Genomic DNA, 13,301 nt, shown 5'->3' on the forward strand with positions numbered 1-13,301 from the left:
GGGGAAACGTGGGCATTACAGGGAAAAGGTAAATTGAACAATGTTTACCCGTACCTATTTTAATAGAATTTGGTCACGTTCGGTGGGCCGGATTAATAAACCCAACGGGCCGTGTGTGGCCCGCGGGCCGTAGTTTGCCCATGTCTGGTCTAACTGTTGATAGGAGCGTTAATGCTCTCCTGACCGGTGACCGAATCCTCTGTAATGAGAGAAACGTTTCACCATTTCTGCTACACTTCTATAGTCTTGAAACAATCCAGTGTTACAAGTGAAACTAATAATAAGGTCCAAATTAAGCTTGCTTTGCTAAATGGCAGATATAATGTTCCTGACAAATGCAAACTACACTTTACTCTGGTGAAGCTCAAACTCCTCTCTGAAGATCTGTGTACACACACCTGAATATGCTGATGCTTCTGTCACATTAATGCCACATTCCATCAGGTCTTCCTCATAGAAGATCAGGTTGCCCTTCATCAGCTGCTAAAAAGCCAGTTTAGGAACCATTTCTTTATCTGCCTCTTGGCTCTTTGTACAGGTATAATTCACTCCAGCAAACTACCACGTATGGTCAAGCACATAAATTGCCTGGAGATGATGGCGGTGTTTTTGGGGTTAAAACACTTCCTCCCGGACCTAACAGGGCCACCATGTGTTGGTCCGCATGGACAATACAGCTGTGGTCTTGTACATCAACCACCAGGGGGGTCTCTGGTCTCGCCCCTTGTATAAGCTGGCGTGAGAGGTCCTCCTGTGGTCCCAGGACAAACTCCTCTCACTAAGAGCCATTTACATCCCGGGCCGGTTGAATGTCAGAGCAGATGCCCTGTAGAGACAATGGCCGAGGCCTGGGGAATGGCGACTCCACCTCGAGGTAGTGGAGCAGGTATGGCAGAGGTTCTACAGAGCCCAGGTGGATCTGTTTGCAACCCGGGAGACTTTGCACTAACTCTGGTTAGGGCTGGATGCCATGGTACAGTCGTGGCCGAGGCTACGCCTGTACGCCTTTCCCCCGATTGCGCTGCTCTCGGAGAGTTCTGGAGAAATTACTTCCAGGTGGGGTCTCCTCTCGCAGGCGGGCGGAACCCTGGTTCACCCCCGCCCGGAGTTGTGGAGGCTGTGGCTGTGGCCCCAGAGGGGGCACAGTTCATAGCAGCTGGTCTCTCTACAGAGATAGTAAAGACCCTACTCCATTCCAGAGCTCCCTTCACGAGGAGGTCGTGCGCCGCACGGTGGCGGCTGTTCATGTCATGGCATGAGCACAATGACTTAGACCCAGTTAACTGCCCGATTGGTTCAGTTCTGGAGTTCTTACAGGAACAGTTTGCCACAGGGTTAACCCCTTCAACCTTGAAGGTTTACGTGTCTGCCATCGTGGCATATGTCACCTGGCCTGCGGGGCAGTCGCTAGGTAGGCACCTTCTGGTGACACGTTTCCTCCGCGGCGCCTGGAGGCTGAGGCCCGGGACGTGACCCGGAGTGCCTGTCTGTGACTTGGCAGTTCTGTCAGTGAATCTATCTAAGTCCCCCTTTGAGCCCTTGGCCGATGTGGCCCTTAGGTACCTGTCGGTCAAGACCGCCTTTCTCTTGGCGATTTCCTCCCTGAAGAGGATCGGGGCTCTGCAGGCTGTCTGTGGCTCCATCCCGCCTGGAATTTGCTCATGGCAAAAACAAGTTTTCTATTTAAAATGACAGGTTAAAAATAAGCATAATAATTTTTTAAATAATCAAATTAAGTGCAAAGTTAAATTACAGTTAAAAAATAAATGTTTATCTGAATGACTTGAAAATTACCTCAAGTCATGTATTTGAAGGCTGGAGAGCGGTCTGCTTTCTGAGCCAATGAGTGTATTCCCAGACAAATCCATTTTCCCCATATCTAAAGTCAGAGCAGGAACACATTCATCTGAGACACCAGAATATTCTAACCTGCAGAGACAATGACATACTCTTTACTCTCTCAGATATATAATGTGTGTGTGTGTGTGTGTGTGTGTGTGTGTGTGTGTGTGTGTGTGTGTGTGAGAGAGATTCTGAACAAATTAGTTTAAAATAAAAAACTTAGTTTAGATATTAACTTAGTAAGAGAATGTTCAAACTGATGCTTTTACTACCATTAAGTTTAGAGCCAATGTCTCCACCTTTAGCCTTAAAGACGTTTTTGCCACATATACGAATTGACTCTGCCAGAATCTAAAAAAAAGAACAAACTGACAATAAAAACTGAAATGTACAAGTATGAATTAACATTAATCTGAAAAGTGGTTAATAAAGTTTTCATGCTTTTTAATTTGCATTGGAAATGTTTGTGATAAAATAATATATGAACCTAATACAAACAGACAAGCATATTTTCTCACCTGACTCTAGGTGAAGAGCATTGGCCATCTTTCTACTGTATCCTTTACGGCAGGCTCCATCTGTATCAGTTTGTTTCTACTTAACGCAAACGTAGAGTTATGTTCTTGGCTATTAATGAAGCAATAGAGTGATGTTTTTTCATGTCTTCCACTATCTCTTTGCTTTTGGACTCCATGCTGGTTTCATTTTCACCATCAGAACATGTATTTCAAACCTCTTGGGTCTTTTGATGTTTCTCTGAGGTTGTTGTCCTCTTCTTTTTCCACCATTTATGGATACCTCCAAACAACCAGCTTGTTTTTTTTCTTTTTGAGCGGTAATTACCCCAAGTTTTTGCTTGCGTAACAAAGCAAAGAAATCGACCGAGTGACCGCTTGTACCTCGGAAAACTCGTACATTATTGCACTCGTAGGTCAAGGTTCCACTGTATGGGTAAGCTTTAAAACTGTATATTGTTTCAGAGAGTTTTTCAAGAATCTCATGCTTAAGCTCTACAGACACCTCTAGATATGTCTGATCTCACATGTACTGTAGATTTGCCTGACATAACCTGTATTCAACATCAACAGAAAAAGTAGGTATCTCAAAGGCTTCTTGCTATTCAATTCATAGTCAATTTTAAATCATCAGAAGCCACAGAGAGGATTTCTGTCTCAGCTGTACTAGGTGTGAGTGTTGACATAAGGGAGACGATCTCCAGTGTGGCCTTATCTGGCAAATCAGCGGTGTCAGTCAGATTCACAAGAGAATTATTGAAGTTAGGATCCTCATACTGAAGTGAGAACTTGCACTGAAGTCCCAGCTTTTCTTCAAGTTGTTCCAACAGTGAGTCGACTGTCTGTGGTTTAATAAGAAGTGTAATTTTTCTGATGTCATTTTCATGAACAATCACTCCGAGTATTGTCCTTGTCTCGATTTTTGATCTTTCTACAAAGGTAAAGACTTAAGAATTGAAAGTACCAATTAATAAAAAAAGACTTTTTTTTATTATTCTTTTATAATTCCAAACACATTCTTTAAAATAATTAAATATCGGCATGTGACTTGTGCCCAATCGAAGTCTTTAAGGCATATGCATGGGTTTGTCAATAAACAAATGTCAGTATCTTCCATTACTTGTCTATAAATCTTGATTTTAATATCGTGCGCATGGTAGTAGCCCTAAAAGTAAGAGTATGTACTGACAATTTGCAGAATTCTCCTTTAAACATGAACATTTTAAGTGTCTTTCATTCAGTAAACGATATAATGCTGAAGTGTAACATAGGTCCTGCCTATGAGTGTATAAGCTGGCAAAGGAAATGTGTCATTCAGATCTGAGGGTTTGGTAACTCTCAGTGATAGCACATGACTGCACAGTTCAAAAGAATTTAGGTGCTCAATGTACCAGCATGTCAGATCTTTACACAGAAACAGATGTTCGCTATTGATGACAAAAACATTGAAAATCTGTCTGAAATCCGGTAGAACTGAACAAGTATTGTACCAACCGATAGAACCATATGGTTCGATTCCGTAGCATCTCTGGATGGTGTTTCTGTTTCAGTGTGTACGTTTTAGTGTTAAAACTGTTTTCACACTATCTCACACACATTCCTTTGTCCCTTCAGTGTCTATAGGATGTTAGTCGGTAAGGTAAACATAAATCTCTGACTGGTATATCCTCTTGTCTAAACAGGAAACACTTTAGGTCAGCTTTCTCCCCAATATGTGTGTGCGTGTTCGTGTGTGTGTGTGTGTGTGCGTGGACTGTATCATCCTGTGTATAAATACGTGTCTGCCACCTGCAATAAACTGAAGAGAGGAAACATTGGTACATTCTGTGTGCTGTGTATTTCTTCTTCCCTGATATCAGAAAGGCACTACGGAGCATCACAGGTCGGATGGAAAATCTCTCCATGAATTAAGTTTCGTTTTTGGGCATGATAAAAATCTAACAGTACGGCAGTCAAAGACCTTGGTGTTAATATTGACTCGAGTCTTTACTTTGAGTCTCACATGAATAATATCACCAGGATCTCCTTCTTTCACATTAGAAATATTGCTAAAAAAAACATAGAAATATGATGTCGTTACAGGATGCAGAAAAACTAGTTCATGCTTTTGTTACTTCTAGATTAGACTACTGTAACGCTTTACTGTCTGGGTGTGCGAGTAGGTGCAGAAATAAGCTTCAGTTAGTTCAGAATGCAGCAGCAAGAGTCCTCACTAGATCTAGGAAATATGACCACATCACCCCTGTTTTAATCACCTACACTGCTCCCAATCAAATCTCGCATTGATTATAAAATATTACTACTGACGTATAAAGCACTTAACTTAACTTCTGTACCAGTATGATCCTCCACGCCTACTTAGATCAAAAGGTGCAGGCTATCTGTTGGTTCCTCAAATAATGAAGATTACAGCAGGGGGCAGATCTTTCTCTTATAAAGCCCTGCAGTTATGGAACAGCCTTCCAATCAGTGTTCGGGACTCAGACACAGTCTCAGTGTTCAAGTCGAGGTTAAAAACTTATTTATTCAGTCAAGCCTTTAATCAGTAGATTTTTTTCTTATGTAAAGGAGCAGATCTGGTGGGAACATGGACTCAGGTTTGTTGATGGTGGTGTGGTGGGTCGTCTCTTATCCCAGAGATCCCTCATGTCTGTGTTTCCTTCTGGTTCTCCCTTTTAGTTATGCTGCCATAGCGAGTCTTGCCGGAGTCCAAACTGCACAGTGACATTTAACTTTCATACAACAATCAGGAGACTTAATAATCCATATCCTTCTCTTCCTCTCACCCTTCTCTCTCTCTCTCTCTCTCTCTCTCTCTCTCTCTCGCTCTCGCTCTCTCATCATCACTGTACCCCACAACATCGTTCATCTGTATTAAATCGACATTCGGTGTAACCCAGATGAGGATGGGTTCCCTCCTGAGTCTGGTTTCTCTCAAGGTTTCTTCCTTATGCCATCTTGGGGAATACAAGAGAATGTCCGATTTCAGGTGCCTCTGGTCATGTGTTCGATGCTCTTTACATTTATGTGCAATAAATGTCGAGTAGACATTGCTTTTAAAATTGATGAGTTTTTAGGTGCTGCCGCCAATGAGACAAGAACATGGATTCTGTGCAGGGCTCATGAAAGTGGCAAAGTAGGCAGTGTAATATCAAAGGGTTGTTATAAGGTGTACTGGTCTGTCTGCTATGTACCTGATGTGAATGATTTTTCATTAAATGCACCACAAGTCAGAAGTGTGAAGTAATGAATTATAAATACTTTGTTTCTGTATTCAGTAGATTTTTCTGGTATAAGTATTTTTACTTTACTATTTATTTTTCAGACTTTTTATTTTCACTCATTACATTTTTACACAAATATCTGTACTTTCTACTTCTTACATTTTCCAAACAGGCTCTTTACTTTAGTTTAAATTTATTTGGTGAAATGTCAATATTTTTTCTGTTTCTTTTGTTAGGTTTTCAGCCCATCAACATATTGCTTGTCATTTCCTGTCTCTCACACACCACAAACATAGACTAGTTTATGAAGCTCACAATGATCTTCAGCCAGGATACATTTATTAGAGAACAACATTTGAAATTAGTTTTGTATTAATATATTAATTAGGGCTGTCAAAATTAAGCGGGAGAAAATAAATGAATGAATGAATGAATGAAAATTAACGTGTAAATAACGTGCTAACGCAAATTAATTTTAACATGATGGATATATATGATGACATAAATATGATGGACTGCGAAGCAGCAACAGGCGTAGGCCAGCAACACTCGTAGGCCTGCCAATAAGCCTAAATCTTATTGTCCTTTTATTTTACAGCGCAAAGGAAAAAAGATTAAGCCTCAAACAAGATTTGACCCTTATTTGTAAAAAAAACAATGTGAAGCTTTTAACAAACATTTATAATTGCAGTTACTATAAAACTATAATAATTGTTTTGGGCATTGGTGGCAATACTTTGCACTAGAGTTTGCAACAGTATGAACTTTTAGTCCAATACACTAGATCAGGGGTGCCCAAACTTTTTGGCTTAGGTGCCATATTGACGTAAAAAATTGTCATACGGGCCAGCATGAATTCTACATGCCACCGATGGGGGAGGGGGTTGCTTTTTTGTATTTCCTTTTATTTTGCTTTGTTTTGCTATGCTTTCTGCTGGGTAGATCTGATAACTGCCTGACCTGGATAAATGTATTTTAAAAAAATAAATTGAATGCAAGTATTTTATGAAATTTGACTCAAACTCAAACCTTTATTCAACAGAATCAACAAATAACATGTTTGCATTAATGCGAAGGGTGATACTGAGATCTCGACTGCAGTAAACTGGGCAGGTCTGGCTCAAAAACAGTGGTTTTAATGCAAATGTATTTAGGTTTGCAGTGCTTGGCAATCAGCGTTGCCACCTCATAGCTTGCCTTTGTGGTATTTTCATTCGTTAAACCAGCTTCAAGTTGCTTCAATTTTTCACCGCATTCGTTCCCCGTTAGCTTGTCGCAATTAGCATGTTTCCTCTGGTATTTAACTCATTGAACACAGCCAAATTAGGCAGACACCGTTGTTTCGTAACTCAGTAAAAAAATATTTCGATTTCCATTTGTACTGGAAACGGCGGCACTCTCTCTCTCAACTTTCCTTTGGAAATAACTTAAACTGGGAAATATGAACTTTGGGCATGTCTGCACTAGATGCTCACAGGTACTGTTAACTGAAAATGTTAAGTTTAACTATTGCATCCATGTGAAAGTTCACATAACACAGCCTAATCAAATAATTTTACAGTAGCTTGGCAACATCTCTGTGTTCACTACACACATTTCCGTTAAAGTTTTCTCTCTGTTTTTGGCTTCCATTTTCACTCTAGAAGTATGTTTACCTTGATATTTGAGAGGTCTTATTTCTTTACAGACCCTTAGGCATAGTCTGCATAAGCTTTACAAGCCTGAAGTAAACCCTCTGCGTTTTCTGCAGCTTGCTTGAATGGCCCATTGTCATGCTGCCAACTATGACCTACCAACACCCAGGATTTTGGAAAATTATTCAAGTCTAATAACACTCCTCTAAACGAATACAAGTATGTTAAGCTTTTACTTTGTTGATTTCAAAATGTGCTGTAGGTAATCTTAATCTTAATAATCAGATAAATAATACACTTCTAGGTTGTGCAATAAAATCGACTGGTGTTTGTAACTCATGATTTCCACCACTTTGATAAAACCCCAGTTATTGCCGAAGAAAAGCAGGCCTAAAGCATGATGCTCCTCCCACCATGCTGCACTATAGGTAAGGTGTGGATACAGATACTTTCACTAATTTACTAAACAGTGGGTCTTTAACCTGGGGAACCCCGACCCCTAGGGGTTCCGCGGCGGTACTGCCGCTAAATAATATTGAATCCAAAATATAAATAATAATAATAATAAACATGGGTAAAAACATCAAAGATAAAACATTAAATTAAAAAAAATATAATTATTACATCAAAATTATATTAAACTTATAGCTGATGTTCATGTAAATGTATAATAGTCCACCTGATAGTAAAAGGAAAATGTATGAAAGACGACTGAGAACAACTTAATAAATTGTGAAATATGTTTGTTATGATGCATACATCTTTTTTGAAAGATAAAAAATATATGAAAATATACAATGATGCATGTAGAACAACAACATCATCTGATCTTAACATAATATAACTAGCGTAATATTAAGATTGGTTTCTAATAATATCAGTGGTTGCATTTGACAGATTTTGTTTTAGGGGGCCCTGCCCTATGTCTCTTTCGCTTATAGGGTCCTTGGCCTGAAGAGCTTCGAAGAGCAGAGCAGAAAAAATAAGGTAGTACATTTAAAAAAAGTTAATTTTAGCAAAGATATTATTTTGACCAAAACAGATAATAGAAGTGAAGATATTCTGATAAAAAGAGAATGTGCCTGTCTTGCACACCTCAACAATGATGGAACTGGTGAAACATCAGCGTTGATGTCAGTTTCTATTTCCTGTTGTTGATAGTTTGCCGGGAATTTTGTTTGTATCGGCGTTTAAATTTTTACAGTTCGTTTTGTCTCTCTCTCATCGCTTTAAAATAGTATGTAATAAATAGTAAAATATAATATGTAATAAATTGTATAAATTGTAAAATAGTATAAAATGGTGGCATGTGCGTTTATATCAACACGGAATGGTGTAAGAACTCTGTGCTTGTTTCACGCTACTGCTCATCACTAGTGGAGTTTGTGACTGTTAGATGTAGACCATTTTATTTACCGAGGAAATTCACCACTGTTTACATCGTCGAAGTGTACATTCCTCTCAGTGCTAATGCTAAGGAGGAACTGTGTGAACTCTACGGTGCTATTAACGACCTGCAGAATGTTCACCCAGAAGGATTGTTTATTATCGCCGGAGATTTCAACCATGTGAATCTCAGGACTGTGCTTCCTGAACTTCATCAGCATGTGGACTTTGCAACGAGAGGAGCGAACACGCTGGATCGTGTTTACACAAACATCCCCGGCACGTATCGTGCGGAGCCCCGCCCCCATCTCGGATACTCAGACCACTGCTCTGTTATGTTAATTCCAGCATACAGACCACTCATCAGACGCTCTAAACCGGTTCTGAAACAGGTGAAAACCTGGCCAGAAGGAGCCACTTCTGCTCTTCAGGACTGTTTTGAGTGCACTGACTGGGACATGTTTAGAGAGGCTGCAACCAACGGCGATTCCATTAACTTGGAGGAGTACACATCATCAGTGACCAGCTACATCAGCAAGTGTGTTGATGTGACCATCTCCAAGACCATCACTACACGCTCCAACCAGAAGCCGTGGATGACTGCAAATGTGCGTGTGCTGCTAAAACAAAGAGACTCTGCCTTCAGAACAGGGGACAAGGCGGCCTTAAAAACAGCAAGGGCCAAACTGTCCCGTTCCATCAGAGAGGCAAAGCAACACACGGCAAGAGAATCCACGACCACTTCCAGGACAGCGGAGACACCCGGCACATGTGGCAGGGCATCCAGGCGATCACGAATTACAAGACAACATCACCTGCTTGTGACCGTGAAGCCTCCCTCCCAGATGCGCTAAACGACTTCTACGCCTGGTTTGAGGTACAGAACAACCTGAAGGCGAGGAAGACCACCCCTCCTCCCACTGACCAGGTGAAGTGAGGAAAACTCTATGCAGAGTTAACCAACGGAATTCTGTTGGACCTGACAACATTCCTGGCAGAGTGCTCAGGGAATGGGCAGAACAGCTAGCGGATGTCTTCACTGGGATCTTCAACATCTCCCTGAGCAGTAACAATGATCCCACGTGCTTCAAGACAATGACCATCGTTCCCTTGCCGAAGAAATCTACTGTCTCCTGCCTCAATGACTATCATCCTGTAGCGCTCACTCCCATCGTGATGAAGTGCTTCGAGAGGCTCGTCATGAGGCACGTTAAGACCCAGCTCTCACCCTTCTGGACCCCATGCAGTTTGCGTATTGTCCAAACCGTTCCACGTACGATGCCATCTCCACAACCCTCCATTTGGCCCTCACCCACCTGGACAACAAGGACTCAAATGTACGAATGCTGTTCATTGACTTCAGCTCAGCATTCAACACAATCATTTCTCAGCACCTGATTGAGAAACTGAGCCTACTGGGCCTGAACACCTCCCTTTGTAACTGGATCCTGGACTTCCTGACTGGGAGACCTCAGTCAGTACGGATCGGGAACAGCATCTCCAGCACCACCACACTGAGCACTGGGGCCCCCCAGGGCTGCGTGCTCAGCCCACTGCTGTTCACTCTGCTGACTCACGACTGTGTAGCAACGCACAGCTCAAATCACATCATCAAGTTTGCTGATGACATCACCGTGGTGGGTCTAATCAGCAAGAACGACGAGCCAGCATACAGAGAGGAGGTGCAACGGTTAACTGCCTGGTGTGGAGCAAACAACCTGTCTCTGAACATCGACAAAACGAAAGAGATGGTTGTGGACTTCAGGAGAGCACAGAGCGACCAATCTCCACTGATTATTGATGGATCCTTATTAGAGATCGTCAAGAGCACCAAATTTCTTGGTGTTGATGTGGCGGACAACCTCACCTGGTCACTCAACACCAGCTCCATCACCAAGAAAGCCCAGCAGCGTCTCTACTTCCTGAGAAGGCTGAGGAAAGCCCCTCTCCCTCCCCCCATCTTGACCATGTTCTGCAGAGGGACCATTGGGAGCATCCTGAGCAGCTGCATCACTGCCTGGTTTGGGAACTGCACCGTCTCGGATCGCAAGCCCCTACAGAGGATAGTGAGGACACCTGAGAAGATCATCGGAGTCTCTCTAACCTCTATTATGCACATTTACACCACACACTGCATCCGCAAATCAAACAGCATTGTGGATGACCACACACACCCGTCACACACACTCTTCACCCTCCTACCATCAGGAAAACGGTTCCGAAACATTCGAGCCGCCACATCAAGACTGTGCAACAGTTTTTTCCCGCAAGCAATCAGGCTACTAAATACACTGAAGGGATCTCTCACACACACACACACACACACACACACACACACACACACACACACACACTCAAATGTGTGTTATCAAACTGTACAACCTGGACTTAACACTTAACACACACTCATCTCAATCCATTCAGTACTGTATAACCAAGTATACAGCAGGTTTACTGGTCGGCGCTATCTTCGTTTTGTGTTTTGTCTTGTGTTGTCTGTCAGTACTGTTTTTTGTCTGCACTGTTTGCACCAGGTTGCACTCGATGCACTTTATGTAGCTTGTGTTGTGTTGTAGCTTTAAGTTGTTGTTTAGTGTAGCACCAGGGTTCCGGAGGAACGTTGTCTTGTTTTTACTGTGTACTGTGTACTGTTTCCCCACCCTCATAGAAAATAACAAGCAGAATCCTAGATTTTTATTCAGCACGGTAGCAAAATGAACAGGGAATAAAAGCACTGCACTCACATGCACACCATCAATAGGTAGTAATGATTTCATAAACTTTTTTAATAATAAAAACATCAGGCAAGAAATTCAGATGATTAAAATAAATCTAAACTATTTTATAAATAACCCTGTAGACAGCAGTGTAATTATAACAGACAATCAATTACAAAGTTTTACTCCTATTCACGAGAATGACTTCATTTCATTAATTTCCTCATCAAAATCATAAACCTGCAATCTCCATCCCTCACCTACAAGTTTCTTTAAACAGATCATTCCAGAGGGAATTGAACCTGTTTTAAAAATAAAAAACTCTTCCATTAGCACTGGTTTTGAACCTAAATCCTTCGAACTGCAGTTATCAACCCCCTAATTAAGAAAATCTGACCTTCACCCTGTCAGCTGTCCAACTACAGACCAATATCAAATCAGGTCATTTTACAATGTGAGGGGAAAAAAGTGTCCAGATAATGGGCCTATAAAAAAGCCACATTTCATTCAAATGCCTTATCTGGGTTCTGCATCAGGTGAAAATCCTTCACAACCTAGAAATAAAGAACATGTATAATGTTTATATTCAAGCTGACTAGTTAAACAGTGGTATGGAATATCAATATTATTATTAAATAGACTTCTATTTTATAAGAGAAATAGGGGCATGCTACTTTTTCAACAAAAAATAACAAACAATAATTATTAATTTATTTTGTATAAACGTTTATCTGAAATCTTTAAATCACCTCAAATTCTGTAGTTTAAGACTGAAGAGCTGCTTCTTTTCTGAGTCTCCTAGTTTATTCTCAGTCAGATCCAGTTCTTTCAGGTTGGTGAGATTTGATTTCAGAGCTGAATTCAAAGCAGCACAACCTTCATCTGAGACGTCACATCCACACAACCTGGAGAAAAACAAAGGTATCACTCTTTACTCCCTATTAATAACTCTAATTGCAAAAAAGTTGGGACACTATGTAAAATGTGAACAAAAACAGAATGCAATGATTTACAAATCTCATAAACATATATTTTATTCATAATATATCACTGAAAACATATCAAATGTTTACACTAATGGAATTACCATTTTAATTTTGTGGCTGCAACAAGTGTAAAGAATTTTGGGATGGAGCAACAAAAGTCCTGGAAAAGTAAGTGTTACTAAAAAGAAACAGCTGTTGAAACATCTGGCAACTAATCTGGAGAATCTGTAGGTGGAATCTGTGTGCAAGGGACAGGGGCAAAAATCAATAATGGATGCCCATGATCTTCGGGCCCTCAAGTCCTCATTCTACACAGCTCAAGCTACCATTTCCAACCTTTGTTTAAAGGTCCATGTCCTCTGCCTGCAGGAGTCTGTTAGGGGCCACAGCATATTTTACACAAGGAAAATTGCAAATACAGGGTTATGAACCTTTTGCAACAAAGCCTGCTGGTCTCCATCCTCAACTCTGCACCATAAGCATGCTCTGCATCAATCTCTATCAATTAAAATGTAATCCTATGATCACAGATATAGTGGTTAAAAGTTCAGTGCACTTTTGATCAATTAATTTTAACCACTCTGCTTAATACATTATAGTAACTAATCTTTCAGAAGAATTTCTTCCATTGTATACCCGAGCCTGTTCACCCTCAAATGGGTCAAAATGCCTACATGTCCAAGCTCACTAGTGTTGGTGTGAATTAGCAAAGGGAGGAAGCGGTTAGGATGTGTGAGGACTGGTTGTCTTTGTGATGTATCTTTAATGCTTTATAGGTTGCCTGTCACTCCTGTGATCAGTTCCATTTGATCCATTTTCTTTCAGGTAGCTCAGCTCAGTATAACCAGTAAAAACCTGGAATAGGTGAGTAAAACCTGGAATAGGTGAGTAAAACCTGGAATTAACTTTGTGATTTCAGGTCAGTTGGCACTGGGAGGTAATTCACGCCTTTAGTTTTAGCATAGGGTCTAGGAATTAAACTTTTAAACTGTGGTGG

The 13,301-nt window shown here is 41.0% G+C and overlaps 1 protein-coding gene across 1 annotated transcript in view; it reads right to left on the reverse strand.

Moving 5' to 3' along the window:
• Positions 1–11,755: 11,755 nt before the first annotated feature.
• The window catches only part of LOC310716822 (uncharacterized protein), a 58,230-nt gene continuing 56,684 nt past the window's right edge, over positions 11,756–13,301 (reverse strand). Inside the window, 2 exon segments of the mRNA XM_083524296.1 lie at positions 11,756–11,872; positions 12,068–12,223. Of these exon segments, the coding sequence (XP_083380422.1) occupies positions 11,866–11,872; positions 12,068–12,223 (163 nt within the window). The 3' untranslated portion in view covers positions 11,756–11,865.

This window comes from Silurus aristotelis, assembly GCF_946808225.1.
Source record: "Silurus aristotelis genome assembly, chromosome: 21".
Classification (NCBI taxonomy): Eukaryota; Metazoa; Chordata; class Actinopteri; order Siluriformes; family Siluridae; genus Silurus; species Silurus aristotelis.